Source organism: Anneissia japonica, unplaced genomic scaffold, assembly GCF_011630105.1.
Source record: "Anneissia japonica isolate Jap-2015-1 unplaced genomic scaffold, ASM1163010v1 scaffold287743_len2803612_cov181, whole genome shotgun sequence".
NCBI classification, from domain to species: domain Eukaryota; kingdom Metazoa; phylum Echinodermata; class Crinoidea; order Comatulida; family Comatulidae; genus Anneissia; species Anneissia japonica.
Window position 1 is genome coordinate 1,181,968 of NW_022733259.1, and position 15,409 is coordinate 1,197,376.

Consider the following 15,409-nt stretch of genomic DNA (forward strand, 5'->3'; position numbering starts at 1 on the left):
TTTTTTTTTTTTTCTTTTCTTAATTTTGATTTTGTTTATTTTGTAGTTATTTTTCTTTTGGTTTTCCCAAAATGAATATTCTATATCGATATGTGAAGTTTGTATTGTCATCCTAGTCATCGTTTATTTATTTAATGATTGATAAACAGGTAACATGGGGAAGTTATAGATAGAGGGCCTAAACCACCTCAACCCCAATACTATTTTGTGATGTTTATTTATTTTTTATTTTTTGTAAATATATTTGTATAGTTATTTTATGTGTACGATTCAATTGTAATTTAGCTTACTGAATATTTCTATTTTATTTTTTATCATATATTATTATCTCTATTAATAATTATTAATAGGTCTACTATCATTATTATTTTATATTATTATATTTTAATTCAGTTTTTTTTTTCAAATTCTTTTGATTTCTGGTTTGTTTTGTTTTATTATCTAAATTTCAATTTTTCACCACTATATCCGACACATTTGACGAAAAAATAAACAAAAAGAGAAAGAAAAATTATGAAAATAAAGTATAGTACAGTATTCGTATAAGCTCAAATTGATTTTAAATAGTAATTATGTTCATTTATAAAATTGTATATAATTTAAAGCAAATTGCCCAAGTTGAATTCTATCTCCTGACACACTCACATAATGACAAAACGAACCTTTGTTTACAATCCCTTTCCGTCACTTTGTGGTGACAGTGGGAAGTTTAAGCACGTCGTCTGCTCCAATGTTTAGTTTACGAGAATTGAATATAAATATGGGTTTTTGTGTTTGGTCTATAATTAAAATAAATGTACTATTTTAACCTTCCGTATTAAAAATATAAGTATTATGCTATAATAAATGTGTTTAGTTAATATTAACACATATTTGCGTACTAACAATATTGTATTTATTAATATACGAAAACAATTATTGACCAGCCGTAAATCTCATTGGGGTATATGTATTGTTCAATACGCAAACCCCCTATGGAAATTGACTTTGTTGCGAGTATAAAAGCGATAGCGCACAGTTGCCTATCGGCTTTTTGGAAGCCCAGATCGTTAGTTGATTAGCGTGTTGAAAATTTAAGCTTAATAAATCTTTTGTTAAGAAAAAATGTCACGAACAGATGTGGTAAGTGATTTTGTTTAAATTGATGCTCAAATCTTAATGGAAATTGGGGGAAGAAAGGTAATTTTATCTGCACTGTGATCGGCCAAAATGTCCACTCGCCTGACTGATGTTCAACCGAGCTACCGTGCTCACTGCGGTATTCCTCACTGCTGCTTAGAGTAGGGTTTTTCTAGTCTTTCATTCACTGGTGTTGAATTCGAATCTCGTAACAATTTGTGTTTTATATGAAATGAAAAATAAAATTCATAGTTGTATAGTAGTAAAAATACATTCTACTTGGCAATGTATCTGTGGTGATTGGTAATTCATAATGCTTCCACAGACAGGTCTTTGTTGCCCTTGCCCTTGGTCCTTATTTTATGATGAGTTTACATTTTTTAATGAAAAATTATTAAGCCTCTTTAACATCTTATATTATTATTCAAGTATTTTTTTAAAATGCTGGTTAGACCAATGCCATCAGCTTTTTTGTTTTGTACCTAAACTTGCATCAAGAAATACATGACTTGGCTTTTGATTGGAGTGTTTAAAGATTACAATATTTGTCAGGCAACAGAATTATATTCATAAATTTTACCATGATTGTTTTTATTCTAATAAAAATATGAAATGTATTAGGCTAGGCTAGACGGCTAAGGGCCAGGCCTAGATATTTATTTTATAGGCCTATTGAGATGAATTAAAATACCATTTTAAATTGAATCTGCTGATTTGGCAAAATTGTGTATTCACCAGAAGGTCTTACCAGCTGTTATTATTATAATTAACCATCTTCTGTATCTGTATCTCTTCATTCATGATTTTTTATTAATTGAAAAAATACAATTTATTTATGTGTAAAAAAAAAAGGTTTGTCTTTTAGGTATGCATAATAGTATAAAAATAAGATGCTATGAAAAAATGTTATTCATTTTGTTCTATATTTGCAGTCAAAATTCTACAATGAAATAATTGAAAATGTTATTAGTAATGTGAAGGAAGAATTTGAAAATGAAGGGGTTGATGAACAAATTTTGGATGAGCTAAAACAGGTATGTTTACATTTCTTGTAGTTTTGTATATTATTGTTTTATCGCTAGAAGTAAGAATTTAATCTGTTTATATAATAGTGCCAAACTCAACTGTTGAAATTTATATTCTCCTAGAGTAATTTGTTCAATCTGTTGTATTTTTATAAAAAATTATTTTGATTTCCGACAATATATACAAAGGATAGTTATCAATTCATTTCAACAAAGCAACCATTGTGTGAAAAAATGTTAAAAATAGGGAAATTCCATTTCATATATCAAATTCCCAAAAAAAGAACAATATTTACATGATTAAAACAATTAAATTTGACTTCTTAGGTTTTAGTTGTATACTGCAGGTTATATATTTGTTGGCAGTACAGTATTTATAAGGGATTAAAGTGAGGTTAGAATTTCACTATTCCTTTTGAGTAAGCCACTACAGCACTAGCAATGGATATTGTACGTGAAGGTTCTGCCTGCCTGCATGAAGCCCCTACGCTGCAAATTCATCAAGCCTAGCTTCCACCGCTTCAGCTGCTCAATCTTTCATGCCGTCATTTGCATAACACCATGTATTTATAGCTTTGTGGTTCAGTCAATAATGAGCATCCATTGACCAATCAGAGCAGGCCATATAACAACATAGCTCATGAATATGTAATAAAAACAGCCTATAAGCTTAGTTGTACAGGCTGGTTGTGTTCACTTGGTGATATATAAACACTAGGGGTAAGATCTATGCAACAAGGACATTGATTATTATGGGTTGAGTTGTTGTATCAAAATAATTCTTTTCAGTGAGATTGTGGTTTTACAGAATAGACTGGCTTTTTCGGTTGTGTTTAAATCATTATTTCTTTCTCATAATTTAACCAGTACAATTAGGTTCAAGTGTACAGAACATGTTTTTTAATATGTTTTCATGGAGGGAGATAATTGTAAAAAAAATAGCATTATATCTGTATGCAATCAACACAAATTGTAATAAAAATATTATAAAAAATGTCAAAATCAATGAAAGTACAGGAAACAAGATAATGACAGACAGAGTACGGGGACTAGTGTGGTGGGAAGTTTTAAAGTTTGTTTATGAAATTAAATTGATCGAAACAATGTTTTGTGAGTGATCTGGATATGAGACATGAAGAAGAAGAAATAAGCGAACTTTAATTTTTTAATATAAGTCAAAATAATTTGTTAATGCATATATCATTAATCAGTTACTGTATTAATTTTTCATTTATTGTATTCAGTACTGTATTTCTGTTCTGACTATGAAAGACTACAATGGCATATCTAAGGGAATGCAATTTCCCCAGCAAAAGTTTCCTTTCCGACCCCCAACTTTTCTTCACCCATTGGAAATTTGTTGACCAAAAATTACCTCTTAGGTTTAATATACCACTTCAGTCCTCCATTTAGCATTCCTTCACTCAGCCACCAAACCTCCCACCACCATTTCATGTTAATACTACCCATAGATGTTCCTTGCATAACATACTAATTAATATTCATGAATTAGAATACATATTTATACCTACATGATATATTACCACTAGAAGAACTAGTGTTATCCAGTGGCTTTTTTTTTTTTCTGGCTGCTGTATTTGTGTTTATATTTAGCTTTCACCTCTCCCCTGCTTTTAGGAACAAGTTTTTTGGGGTTTTTTTTATGTTTATTACTGTATTTACAAACGATATACGTTTTAGGCTACAGAAGTGTATCTTTTCAGTAGTTAGAGGTGGTCTTGTGGAGGGGAACTGGTGTGTATTGCATAGCTCAGCTGATCCAGACATCGTTTCTCATAGCATTATTTTTCATTATATAAAAAATGACATACTGTAAGTTAATAATGGTGACCTATTTATCCAAAGTGGCGTGTCATTGTAATAAAATGAATATTAATTAGGAATATCTGTACTGCACACTGGTATTCATATTTTGTCTCTATGACTGATTATTTTTCTTAGAATGCATATTGCTATGTGATTTTTTAAATTAAAATTTATTGATTTAATAATAATAATAATTTTATACTTACATAGCGCAAAATGCATAAATATTTTTTTTAAAAATAAGAATTTACCCCTCACTGCAAATACAGTAACTTAAAACCCAAATAAGCCTGCACACAAACAACTTTTTTTTTTAGTTAGTAAATTTGTTTATACTTTACATAGGATAATAAAATAATTATTTCATTAATTTTATTTTACTTTATGATTTTTGTTTGTCCAGATTACAGGGGTCCAAAGTCTCCCGGAAGTCGCGAGAGTCTCCTAGAAATCTGGATGGTCTCCCGCAAGCAAGCAAGAATCTCCCGGAGATTAACCCATATCCTGTAAATTCATAATATTTGCATGTTTTCACTGCTTCATTAATATTATCAATTGCCTCACAGGAAGTCATTGCCAATGTATATCACAATGTGCAGCAAAAAAATTAAGAATTAAAATTAAATGCTACGAAATAACATTTACCAGATCAGTGGCAGATTCAAGAGTTAAGCCTCCTCCCACCCCCCAAAAAAAGAAAATTTTCAAAATAAAAAAATAAAAAATGGAGAGAAAAAAGAAAATCATATTCAAATTTTAGTCTGAGCGTGCTATTTCTGGCCCTCTATAGGTGCCATACTCATAATTTTCTTTCTTCAGCCCAACCATGGTGGGGGTAAGGTGGTACCATCACTGCAGATCTCTCGGACAAGGGTGGCGTCAGGATACAAATAGACACAGAAATTCATTCATAATCAATCCATGAATTTAACGAGAGATTTGCTAGATAACTGCCGTAGTAGATAGGTACTGTACATTTATATCTATATTGTAGCCGTTTGTTGTTTTTAATGTTTTTCATATTTTTATATTTAATTGCCTTTTACTGTCTTTCCATGTCTTCACTACATGTAGCAAACAAAAAGAATTTCATTTGTCACATGTTTGGTTAATGATAATAAAGGAATCTTGATCCTTCCAGAATTTATCAAGTCTATTCTCGAACGCATAGAAAGAGGGAGCTCTTACAACTTCATTTGAAAGTGCATTCCAATTGTCCACAATGCGATTGCCAAAGGAAAACCCTTCTTAAATCCAAACGAGAACGTTGTTTTAGCAACTTTAAAGAGTGTCCACGAGTTCTGTCTGGACAGGGGATATATATCTTGCTTTATTCATATGTTTTTGTAATACAACAATAAACAAACAACTAAGGTCGCTTCCAGCTTACCTGTAAACTAAAGCATTGTGTCTAATTGAATTGAAATGTAGGCCTACCATTTTAGGACTATAGTATTAAGTTTCCACTTAGAATGTCGTTTGTTATGTGGATAAATACTCCTGTTATATAGCGTACAGTAAATAAAGGCATATATTCTTATAGACTACATGAGCCATTTGTAAGTTGTAAACTAAATTTGCTAGGTACCTAGCCAGCACATAAAGCAGTCATTTGGCCAGTGTTTGAGAAATATGTGTAAGTTTGAGAAAGACTGCACTTCTAGAAGTTTCATTGAAAAACCAATCCGGTATTTAAGTCAAACTTACTAATCAATTAGAATGAGTCAGGAATATGCACATGCCCCGCAGACGCAAGGTTACGTATGTACGATCACGGCTGTCATTTCGTGAAACCTAAGCAATAATATCCAAGGGGGCAGGACCTAGCGAAACCGTCCAGAGAACCAGAAATCCAAAGATATCTATGGTTCAATGTGCACATGCACTTGGCTACCGGTTTAGTGGACTGACCTATGCTTTTCTGTAACAAGATTGTGTATATTAAATTTTAATTTTCAAAAGGTTAATGTCTTATATAAGAATCCAATTATATAAGAATCCAAGTAGGCAGTTAAGTAATCAGAACATCCCATCAAATGTATGATGAAAACCAATGATTTATTTTGGAAGTGAACTAAGCTGTAGTTACCATAGCGATATGATATGGAATTAGTTTATTGACGTAACATGGAACATTATTCCATGCATGGAGGTAGGAAAGCGATTTACTAGGTAAGCCTGGAGAAACTGTATTTAAGCTGCGGATTTGTGCAGTCCTAATTACCAGTGTTGTTTTGTTTTTATGCTAGATATGGAAAACAAAGTTAATACAGTCTCGAGCCCTGGAGAGCCATGAACCGCGCTATCCCATGTCTCAAGCAACTGCAGTCCACAATACAGCAGCTAACAGGAACTTCCAACAAAAACATGGTGAGTTACAACACCAGTACAGTATCATTCATTATGAAAGCTTGTATTCTACCACAGCTTGTTGACAATGCAATTAAATGCAACGATAATTCAATGATATAAAAGTAACAATGAATTTATTTTAAACTTTATACACAGTAGTTTGATAGATTAGATAGTACATTACCTTTCATACAATATTCATATCATCAAGATAAGACTTGTGTATCATTAAAGGGTATATACTTCAGGATATGGGAATATAATTTGCTATTGACCATGTCTGTTTTTTTCGATGCATTGCCCATCTCACACAGCTGACCTTGTTTTTGAGGAGAAAATACAATTTATTTATGTTTATTTAGGGTGTAAAAATGTTAATTTCTTTTTTGGTGGTGTAGTAAGTTCACTGAGTAGTTATTAATGTAAAGCCTCTTCAGACTGTCAAATGTTCATTTGACAAAAAAACGTGACATGCCTAAATGATGTTGATAACATCACATCAGAACCATATACAGTAGAAACCCTCATTTACGAACCCCGATTTAACGAATTCCCGAATTTACGAACGCAATATAAAGGTGATGACGTCATAAAAATTGAAGTGAAAGATTAAAAAAAAAAAATTCGCTCAAATTGTAACTGTTATTTGTATGCATACAACACAACACACCATACTATACAGTACTATGTAATTCTCAAGTGAAGGAGGCCCTCTAACAGGTCTCTTCTAAGTCTGTGTTTTTCATGGCTTCACACATGTGCATGCGACAAATTTTACTTCTCTTTCAAACATCGTTTTCAGCTTTAAAATTAACGTAGTGCTTGATTGTTTTATTGAATGATCAATATATATAATAAACAAGTATCTATGGAAGTTTGTGTTGGAGTAAAATCCACAATCTAGGTATTTAAGAAGGTAAAAATGGCCGATAAAAACAATTTTGTGTAGGGCCTAGAGGGATCAGAATGCTTAGAAGCTGCCAACTGTAGGCCTAGGCCCCCTCAGACTTAGCTGCGTAAGCCTGTAGGCCTAGCCTAGGCCTAGTTTATGCCAGTGTAAGTAGTACTATTGCAAATATATAGGAATTTAGGTCAACCCCGATTTTACACATATCCGAATTTACGAACGGCTCTGGGCCCGTGCCGTACGTAAATGAGGGGTTCTACTGTATAGGCACATCATGACTATATATAGGCATACAACACATGTTAATATTCTAGACATGGCTTTAATTGTACATACATTACTTCCATAGATGCAATGGTTGCAGCAGGAAAGCAGCATGGTGTGGATCTTGTTCAGCCTGCAGCATTGGTAAGCACACACTAACAGATGAACATCACAGCATGGGGTGGGATGGGGATGCATTGGTAAACAAACACTAACAAATGGATATCATAGCTTTTGGGTGGGTTGACGTTCAACAGTATATATACACTCACCATTTTCATGATGGAGCAATGCTGTGTAATTAAGTCTTGTTGATTGAGTTTTTAAAATTTCCTGGTAACCTTGACCTTGGAGATAAAAGGCAGGTATCTTGACCAACAAGTATATCATGATCTACTGTATATATTTGTTGTATTCCTGGTAACTTTATTGTTATAACAAATACAGAACTATTCTTACAGTGTTAGGCCTAATAAACTTTAGTTTTTAAAAACACATAAAAAGTCCATCATATGATAGTAGAATGCATAGCATTTACTCATTGTTGCTATTCCACATGTTTAGTTTATGCTCATTAAAAGATAAAAAAAATGTTTAATGGCATAGCATTTGTATAGTTAATGAGCCTGGCATGAAGTATTCTGTCAGATGTTATTGTTATTAAAAGGCTTGCAGATATGAATTGAAATAATGTCAATAACTAATGATATCATACATTTATTATACATCTTAAATTTTGTTAGTTGTGAATTTATTTCACAGAGTGGAGCAGCAGCATCGGCCTCCATTGCAATTCAGAATGTACCATATGTTAATTTGCCCACAGAGCTAGCAGCCACACAGCAATCAATAGCGTTGCCGCAAGCGGGTAAGCTATTGTACCAGTAACCTTATCAGATTCCAATAGTAATTCGAAGATAACGTCCATAAATTATCACATTATCTGTATGATATTATAGGGATAAGTTAGTGTATTTTTCTCTTAGCATCATGACTTTAGCCCCAACCATAGTGTGGCTGAGGTGGTCTAAACCAAGTTTCTCCCAGCGCCTCTTTAATTTGAATTCCTGGATCTATCACTGTTGCACTCTTTTTGAACTCAAGACATACAAACCTTTAAAATCCTTATATCGTAATTTTATTATTTAATTAAGTAAGGAATTTTGTTGTGATTTTGTTCAATTAAATAATCTTTGAAGTTTTTGATTTGTTGTTGACCAATCCTTACATCTTACAGTACTTCGGCCTGGGTAGGCCTCGGTTGATTGGTATGTGGGATTGGGATGTACACTATTCCCTAAGAATATGCTATCCTCTTTCCTTTGTACAATAAATTTAAATGGAAATCAACATGTATAGCGCCTTAAACAACTAGAAATCATCTCAAAGCAATGAAAGAATATGAAAAAGAAAACTAACCCATGAACTATCCTAAAACAAAGCAGTTTGAGACATATGGCCAGCTGGAACAGTCCTCGCAGGTGCTTGTCTGATACTGGCGACTAATCTAACCTATGCTAAAGGAAGAAACAAAAACGTTTAAAAAAAGCGAATAAATTATTTAGAGAGACTAGAGAAAATGTGTTTTAAATTGTCTTGAAAAAAATAAATAAACTGTTAATACATTGAATAAGAATACTACATTGTAAAAAGTATTTGTGGAAAAAAAAAATAAACTGTTAGTTAATACAGTGAATAAGAATACTACATTGTAAAAATTATTTTGATTTGATAAAAATCAATTTTATTAGCATTGTGGAAGTTTTACCTTTTGTGTAATGTTTGGTATTGTTTTTCATTATAGCACCGGGAACACAGCAACCGGTATATCGTTGTTACCAAGTAGGTGACCAAATTGTCTATGCAGTACACCCACCCACAATGCAACAGGTCCAAGCAGCTGTCTTACAACAACAGCAGCAGCAGTTGCAGCAGCAGCAAAGACAACTCAGTGGACCTGCAGCTCAGGCTACCTCAGCTGCAGCTCTGTCACAGCAACATGCAGGTGTTTTATCAACGCAGGTGGGACAAGCAACGTTACCTCAGCAACATCCGGGTGTTATATCAACACAGGTGGGACAGGCAACGTTACAGCAAATTCAAGTGCAATCTCAGGTAATGCTCTCTTCCTAAACAATTTATTACAAATACTGGAGCAGTCACTCCATGGAGTACATACCTCCGCACTGTGCCTGAATACCAGGCAAGTGAAATGGCCGAGCGGGGTGCAGGGGCACCGCAAGCTACAGCCATAATATCGGCGCTAGTTCAAACGGCACGCTCACCTATGATCCTGGTGGTAGAACAAGTCTTCTCGGATAAGGATTATAAACCGTAGGCCCAGTGTATACAATGGCTCGTGTACACTATAAAGAACCCAGTAGATCCTTCGAGACGAGTAGAGGGATACGCCGGTATGCTGGAACAGACAGCCCCTGTGGTGGACGACGAGAGTTGCTGGTACCTGGTTACCGGGTAGCACAGACACAAAGGGACCCTTAGGGGTGAAGAAAGTCATTGATCGAGTTCCTAGTCCACATATCAACCGCCCTGAGCATCTTATGTTAGATGGATATGGCACTATATAAAACTACACTATTATTACTATTACCAAACGATACTCAGGTCGGTTATGGGCAATTCCATCATTTTCTTTTATGCTCAAATGTAGAATATCAAATTTCCTTGATCTTGACCTTGTCCTTTGACCTTTTCTCAAAATTTAATCTCTGTATTTCTAATTGAGACCATGTTTTTTTCAAAAATTCAAGCTTGAAATTTAAGGTCTGCTTATTTGCAGGTATTTAATTACCTGTATATAAATCAAGACTTAAATGGAGGGGATGTATATAAACTTGAACTAAAAAATTAACATTACATGCATCCAGACACTACTTTAATTTACATTATATGTCACATTCAATGAAAATATTTATCAGAAAATGTAATGGTTGAAAAGGCTATACTTATACTGCAAAGCATAAATGCATTAATTCTCCTTGTCAGGATTGCACAGGATGCATATTTATTTACAACTTTATTCTTGTGACATCACTATTGTAAATTATATTTTTAGTGGGTTACCCCGTAGTTTATTAGTGTGAAATGAAATACAGTTCATCCTCTAATTCCGAGACCCCTCTAATTTGAAAGTACTAACAAGCAATTTTCAATGTTAACACAAAGCTACCCCTGTTATTTGAGACCAAACGCTAAGACCCTCTATTTTCAGGTCCCAAAGATGGTCTCGAAATAGAGGGCAATCTGTATCTTATACTGTAATAAAATAAAAATATTTACATGCACTGATTTATTTGTATAAAATGCAAGATGATAAAATATCTGTATCTTTTTTTGCACAGGCTCAGCAACCGTCGGTATTACAAGTTGATGGAGGAAATGATTCATCTTCAGATGAGGATGATTTTGGTGATGATGATGAGGATGATGATGATGCTGGTAAAGAGGATGATGATGGAGAAGATGATGGTGATGATCTTCAAGGTGCTGTAATTGAAGAGGTAAGTTATGGAATAAAATTATTAATTAATAATAATGTATTATAAATGTTGTGGAATTATCTGTACAGTATTTTGATTTCTAGTACAACATGGTTGTAGCTGTAGAAAACTAAAGGGTGGGTAGGTGATAACATTTGTATACTCTCAATAATAAGAGTGGATTTTAAGGATGGGCAAGGAGGTTAATAAAGGTAGATGGAGGGCCATTAAATTAGCTTACACTGAGTTGAAAACTTTAAAAGCTGGGTGGCCCCACCCACTGTAACTGCATTCCTGCTCACTGAAGGGATAATACTGGTCAATTATGATAAATTGTTTCATATGCTATATGGCAATTTCTTGTGGTACACTTTATTAAACTTAATTAGACTTTTAAAAAAACCCGACCAATCAGAACAGGGCTAGGAATACACGCTTGTCCCGCAAATGCACATTTGCGAATGTTTTTACACCGTCATTTTGTGGGAACCTAGCAAGTATATAAAAGGTGCATTCCACATACTTAACCTCTCGACGAGTCAAATGGTCAAACGGTTAAGGCAGGGACGCTGCATCTACAGCCGTAATATCGGCGCTGGTTCGAACAGCACGCTTGCCTATATGGTGCTGGTGGTTGAACAGGTCTTTTCCAGTAAGGGCTATTAACTTTAGGCCCAGTGTACACAATTTGGCTAATGTACACATTAAAGAACCAGGTATATCTTTTTGAGATAAGTAGGGGCGATCACCTTTGGGCACTGGCCCATACAACCCTTGTTGTGGACAGACAAGAGTAGCTGCTACAGGTTTACCTTGAAGCAAGTTACTGCACAAGCTAGTCCACACCTCAGTCGCTTTGAGACTTCGGTATAAAGCGCTATATAAATCCTTTGTTGAACCTTAACCTTTTAGTACTCTTTCAAGTCCTACATGTATTAACCATAACTTAGCTTAACGCATGTTCTGTTTGATGAGTGCATGCATTTAATATCTCACATTTTGCTCTTTGATTTAAATGCTTATTTTAGTAACACTCATGTTTATGCAAAATTAAAAACCTAAATGGTACTTTATGTTTTTAATTTCTCACATTTTTTTTATAGCACTATCTATTAGATTTAGATATTGATAATAATCATTATCATATTCCATTATAAATTTCTCATTTTTGTAATTCTTAACTCTGTCCACACATGTCAAATTATAAGTGAGAAGTTTGTGTGAATTGCCGATATATACTGTAGGTATGATGATGTCATATTACACCCAAATATGTTCATGTCACATTAATTTTTGATATTTTATAGTGTGGACAGGCCTTAGTTGAACTCGGATTTAGAAGATTATTTTGTTTTCAATGTTAGATTTCCTATATTTTTATTTTGGTAGTATTTGTATTAACTGTTGTATTCGGAAAAGATGATAGTGGTGTAATTTTTTCTTTTTAATTTATTTTATATTTGTTTTGAATGTTCCTTAGGAACCTTTGAACACTGATGATGATGACAGTGGTGATGAGCCAGAGGACATTTTTGATACAGATAACGTCATAGTCTGTCAATATGAAAAGGTCGGTATTTAAAGGGTTATTTTTCAATTGCTATTTATATTCAATATATTTCCAAGATAAAGTAAATTTCCAAGATAAATAAAATTTCTATAAAGCTCATGATTTCATGGATATTTTAATCTGAAGGCCAACCCCGACACGATTTATTGTCGCTTTGTGTCTGTGTGAATTAAATACAGACATGATTAGTGTTTTGTGAGACTGCGTTGGGTACAATTTCCAGTCATGATTGCATTAATATGTCTTAAGTACAATTCGGAAGTGTTGTATGGTACAGCCCAATGCGATTTATTGTCTCATCGTTCCGGTGTGAGTTAAATGCAGATGCAATGAATCGTCATGAGTTGTGTTATGTACAATCATATATGTGACTCTACAAATACAATACTCAAGATTTGGTTCCCCGACATAATATTTTTGGTGGTGTTGATTAATTCATGAAATACCTTAAAGAAGGTTTGTTGTTAAACAAGTTAAATTTTATTAGTCAAAAAATAGGTCTAGGCCTATCTCTGGATTCGGAGGACTGAGAGATGAAGATGCAATATCTGCATAGCCTAGAAATACCGTAGCCGTGCGCAATCTACGTATAAAACTGAAATGTCTTAGTGATAGCTAATTCAACACTCAAACGTTTTAAACACTTTTAAATGCCCTCTAAAGATCATAATTTTCTATTTTTTCTTATGTTTGGGAGGGGCATGGCCTTGAGTTGGTGTGGCCCACTCATCAGCTCAGGCCACGCCCACTTGCCTCTATTTTGGACAGCCACTTCATTTTTCTGGCTAAATCCCTGGACACACATGACCTTGTAGATAGTTGCAGAATCTTCAACAAGATGAAGGCGGCGGCAACTTAACGGAAGAAGAATTATGTTTAGCAGTCGGTCTACGTTTTAAGAACTTAATTATGAACGATCAGTTTTATGAAATTATTTTACTTTGATAAAGAGATCAACAAATAGCAGAGCAAGGCTAGATTTACACTTGTAACTGGAAGATTATGTCCAGAGCTGTGACTTATAAAGAAACTCATAATTGCCAATTTTTGTGTCTGTTGTGCTATAACATAGAAAAACATTTTTTCTCAGCATTTTTGGTACATGCTATCTTAATGCATGAACTATACTGTACTTGATCTTGGATGCTTTATGCACTACAAAGCATAAAGCTATAGGAAGTACATACAGCTGTACAACATTGTGATGCATTCTGTTTTACAAACGCCCAAATGAAACATTAATATCACATTGCAGTAATTATGTTGAATTCATAATTAGAACTGCACATCAAGGACAATCAACAGAAAACACATTACACACAACATATGTTTATGTCAATTGACTTCGGATACGAGCATGTCCAGTTCTGACTACGAATTGACTTCATTTTGTTACATTGTATGGGGTCAATATTAAATAGTTCTCTTAATTATTAAATATCAAAAGAAATGAATAATAAAAATGCTTGCATCATGTTTGTGATAAGTTTCATTCATGTTGTATACGCAACAGTGTAACTTACTAGCATTTTCACATTGTTCCTCATAGATTAATAGAACACGAAATAGATGGAAATTCCACCTGAAGGATGGCATAATGAACTTAGAAGGTAAAGATTGGGTATTTCATCGAGGGATAGGGGAAGCAGATTGGTAGATGCTAATAACCTTATAAAATGCTAATCAGTACCTCTATTCAATACGCTATTATTATATCAATAAATGTTAAAAGTGGTTTGTGTTCCTATAAAGATCATCGTGGGGTTTATCATGGTATAGTCACGCAAACATTTGAATGGTGGATATCATCCAAGCCCCACTGATTGACACCCCAAATATGGTTAATGACAACCCAAATATGGTTAATGACACCCCAAATATGGTTACTGTCACCCATCACCTGACGGTAAGTCATTATGTTAAGAAAAAAAAAAAGTTGTAGGCAACAGTCAAAGAATTATCTGTATAATCATAGCAATCTGGTTATAATTCAGGATGTTGCTACTAAGTTCAAAGGTCATAAATAAAAGCCACCATATCTGTCAAAGTAAAAGCAATATGTGACTGTGATGACTACTGCATTGCAATTTACAGGAAAGTTTAAAATATGAATAATATTCATAAGTCGCAAATAATATTGATTTTGTTTCTTACTAACTACATTACAGAAGTGAAATGTTAATTTAATCTAAGGCCCTCTAAAAAATATTATTTGTTTATCACCCTATCTAGGCTGGAAAAGTGATGAAGGAAGGAGGCTTTTTTTAATTTTTTATTTTGCTAAAGCCAAGTATCACCCTGGGGTTGTTTGCTGGTGTATTGATTTTCAAAGTAAAACATGATTGAGATAATACAAACAATATTTACTGTTTAATTTTAAAAAAGTGGAAAAAAAAAAAAATTCAAATTTTTTTCTTTTTAAAAAAAAAAAAAAAGGTTTCTTCTAAAATATGTTTTTTTTTCAGTACCATAGAAGACATGCATGCGAGGGTGATAAACTAATAATTTTTTTCTATTGGCCCTAATATATGCGCAGTGCTGAGTAAAATGAATGAGAGAGGGACTCTACTGGTAATATGAACAGGAAATATAATGATGTGTATAAAGTCCTGTCCATGCTATTAAACTTTATTTGGGAAAAAAATGTGACATACCTAAATATGGCCATGATGACATCACATCATGACCATATATAGGCACATCATGGCTGTATATGGGCATGCAACAGTTTTTTTGTCAAAGAAAATTTGATAGTGTGGATAGTACTAATGTTGAAATATAACATGAACAAAATTCAATTTAGAATGGGCAACATTTCTAACAAAGAATATTATGTTTAAATAAA

At 33.6% G+C, this 15,409-nt stretch overlaps 1 protein-coding gene across 1 annotated transcript; it reads left to right on the forward strand.

Moving 5' to 3' along the window:
* Positions 1-982: 982 nt before the first annotated feature.
* Positions 983-14,762, forward strand: LOC117116039 (transcription initiation factor IIA subunit 1-like). The gene is made up of 9 exons (XM_033259975.1): positions 983-1,122; positions 2,052-2,153; positions 6,221-6,341; positions 7,580-7,638; positions 8,257-8,362; positions 9,299-9,609; positions 10,857-11,015; positions 12,475-12,564; positions 14,114-14,762. Exons 1-9 carry the CDS (start codon positions 1,105-1,107, stop codon positions 14,219-14,221), a joined length of 1,074 nt encoding a protein of 357 aa, XP_033115866.1. The 5' UTR covers positions 983-1,104; the 3' UTR covers positions 14,222-14,762.
* The last annotated feature ends 647 nt before the right edge of the window (positions 14,763-15,409 follow it).

Bases quoted from the DNA above. Each gene is read 5' to 3' on its own strand.
- LOC117116039 (XM_033259975.1), top strand. The intron at 7,639-8,256 runs GTAAGCACACAC...TTTATTTCACAG, and splicing joins TTGTTCAGCCTGCAGCATTG to AGTGGAGCAGCAGCATCGGC. The intron at 9,610-10,856 runs GTAATGCTCTCT...TTTTTTGCACAG, and splicing joins AAATTCAAGTGCAATCTCAG to GCTCAGCAACCGTCGGTATT.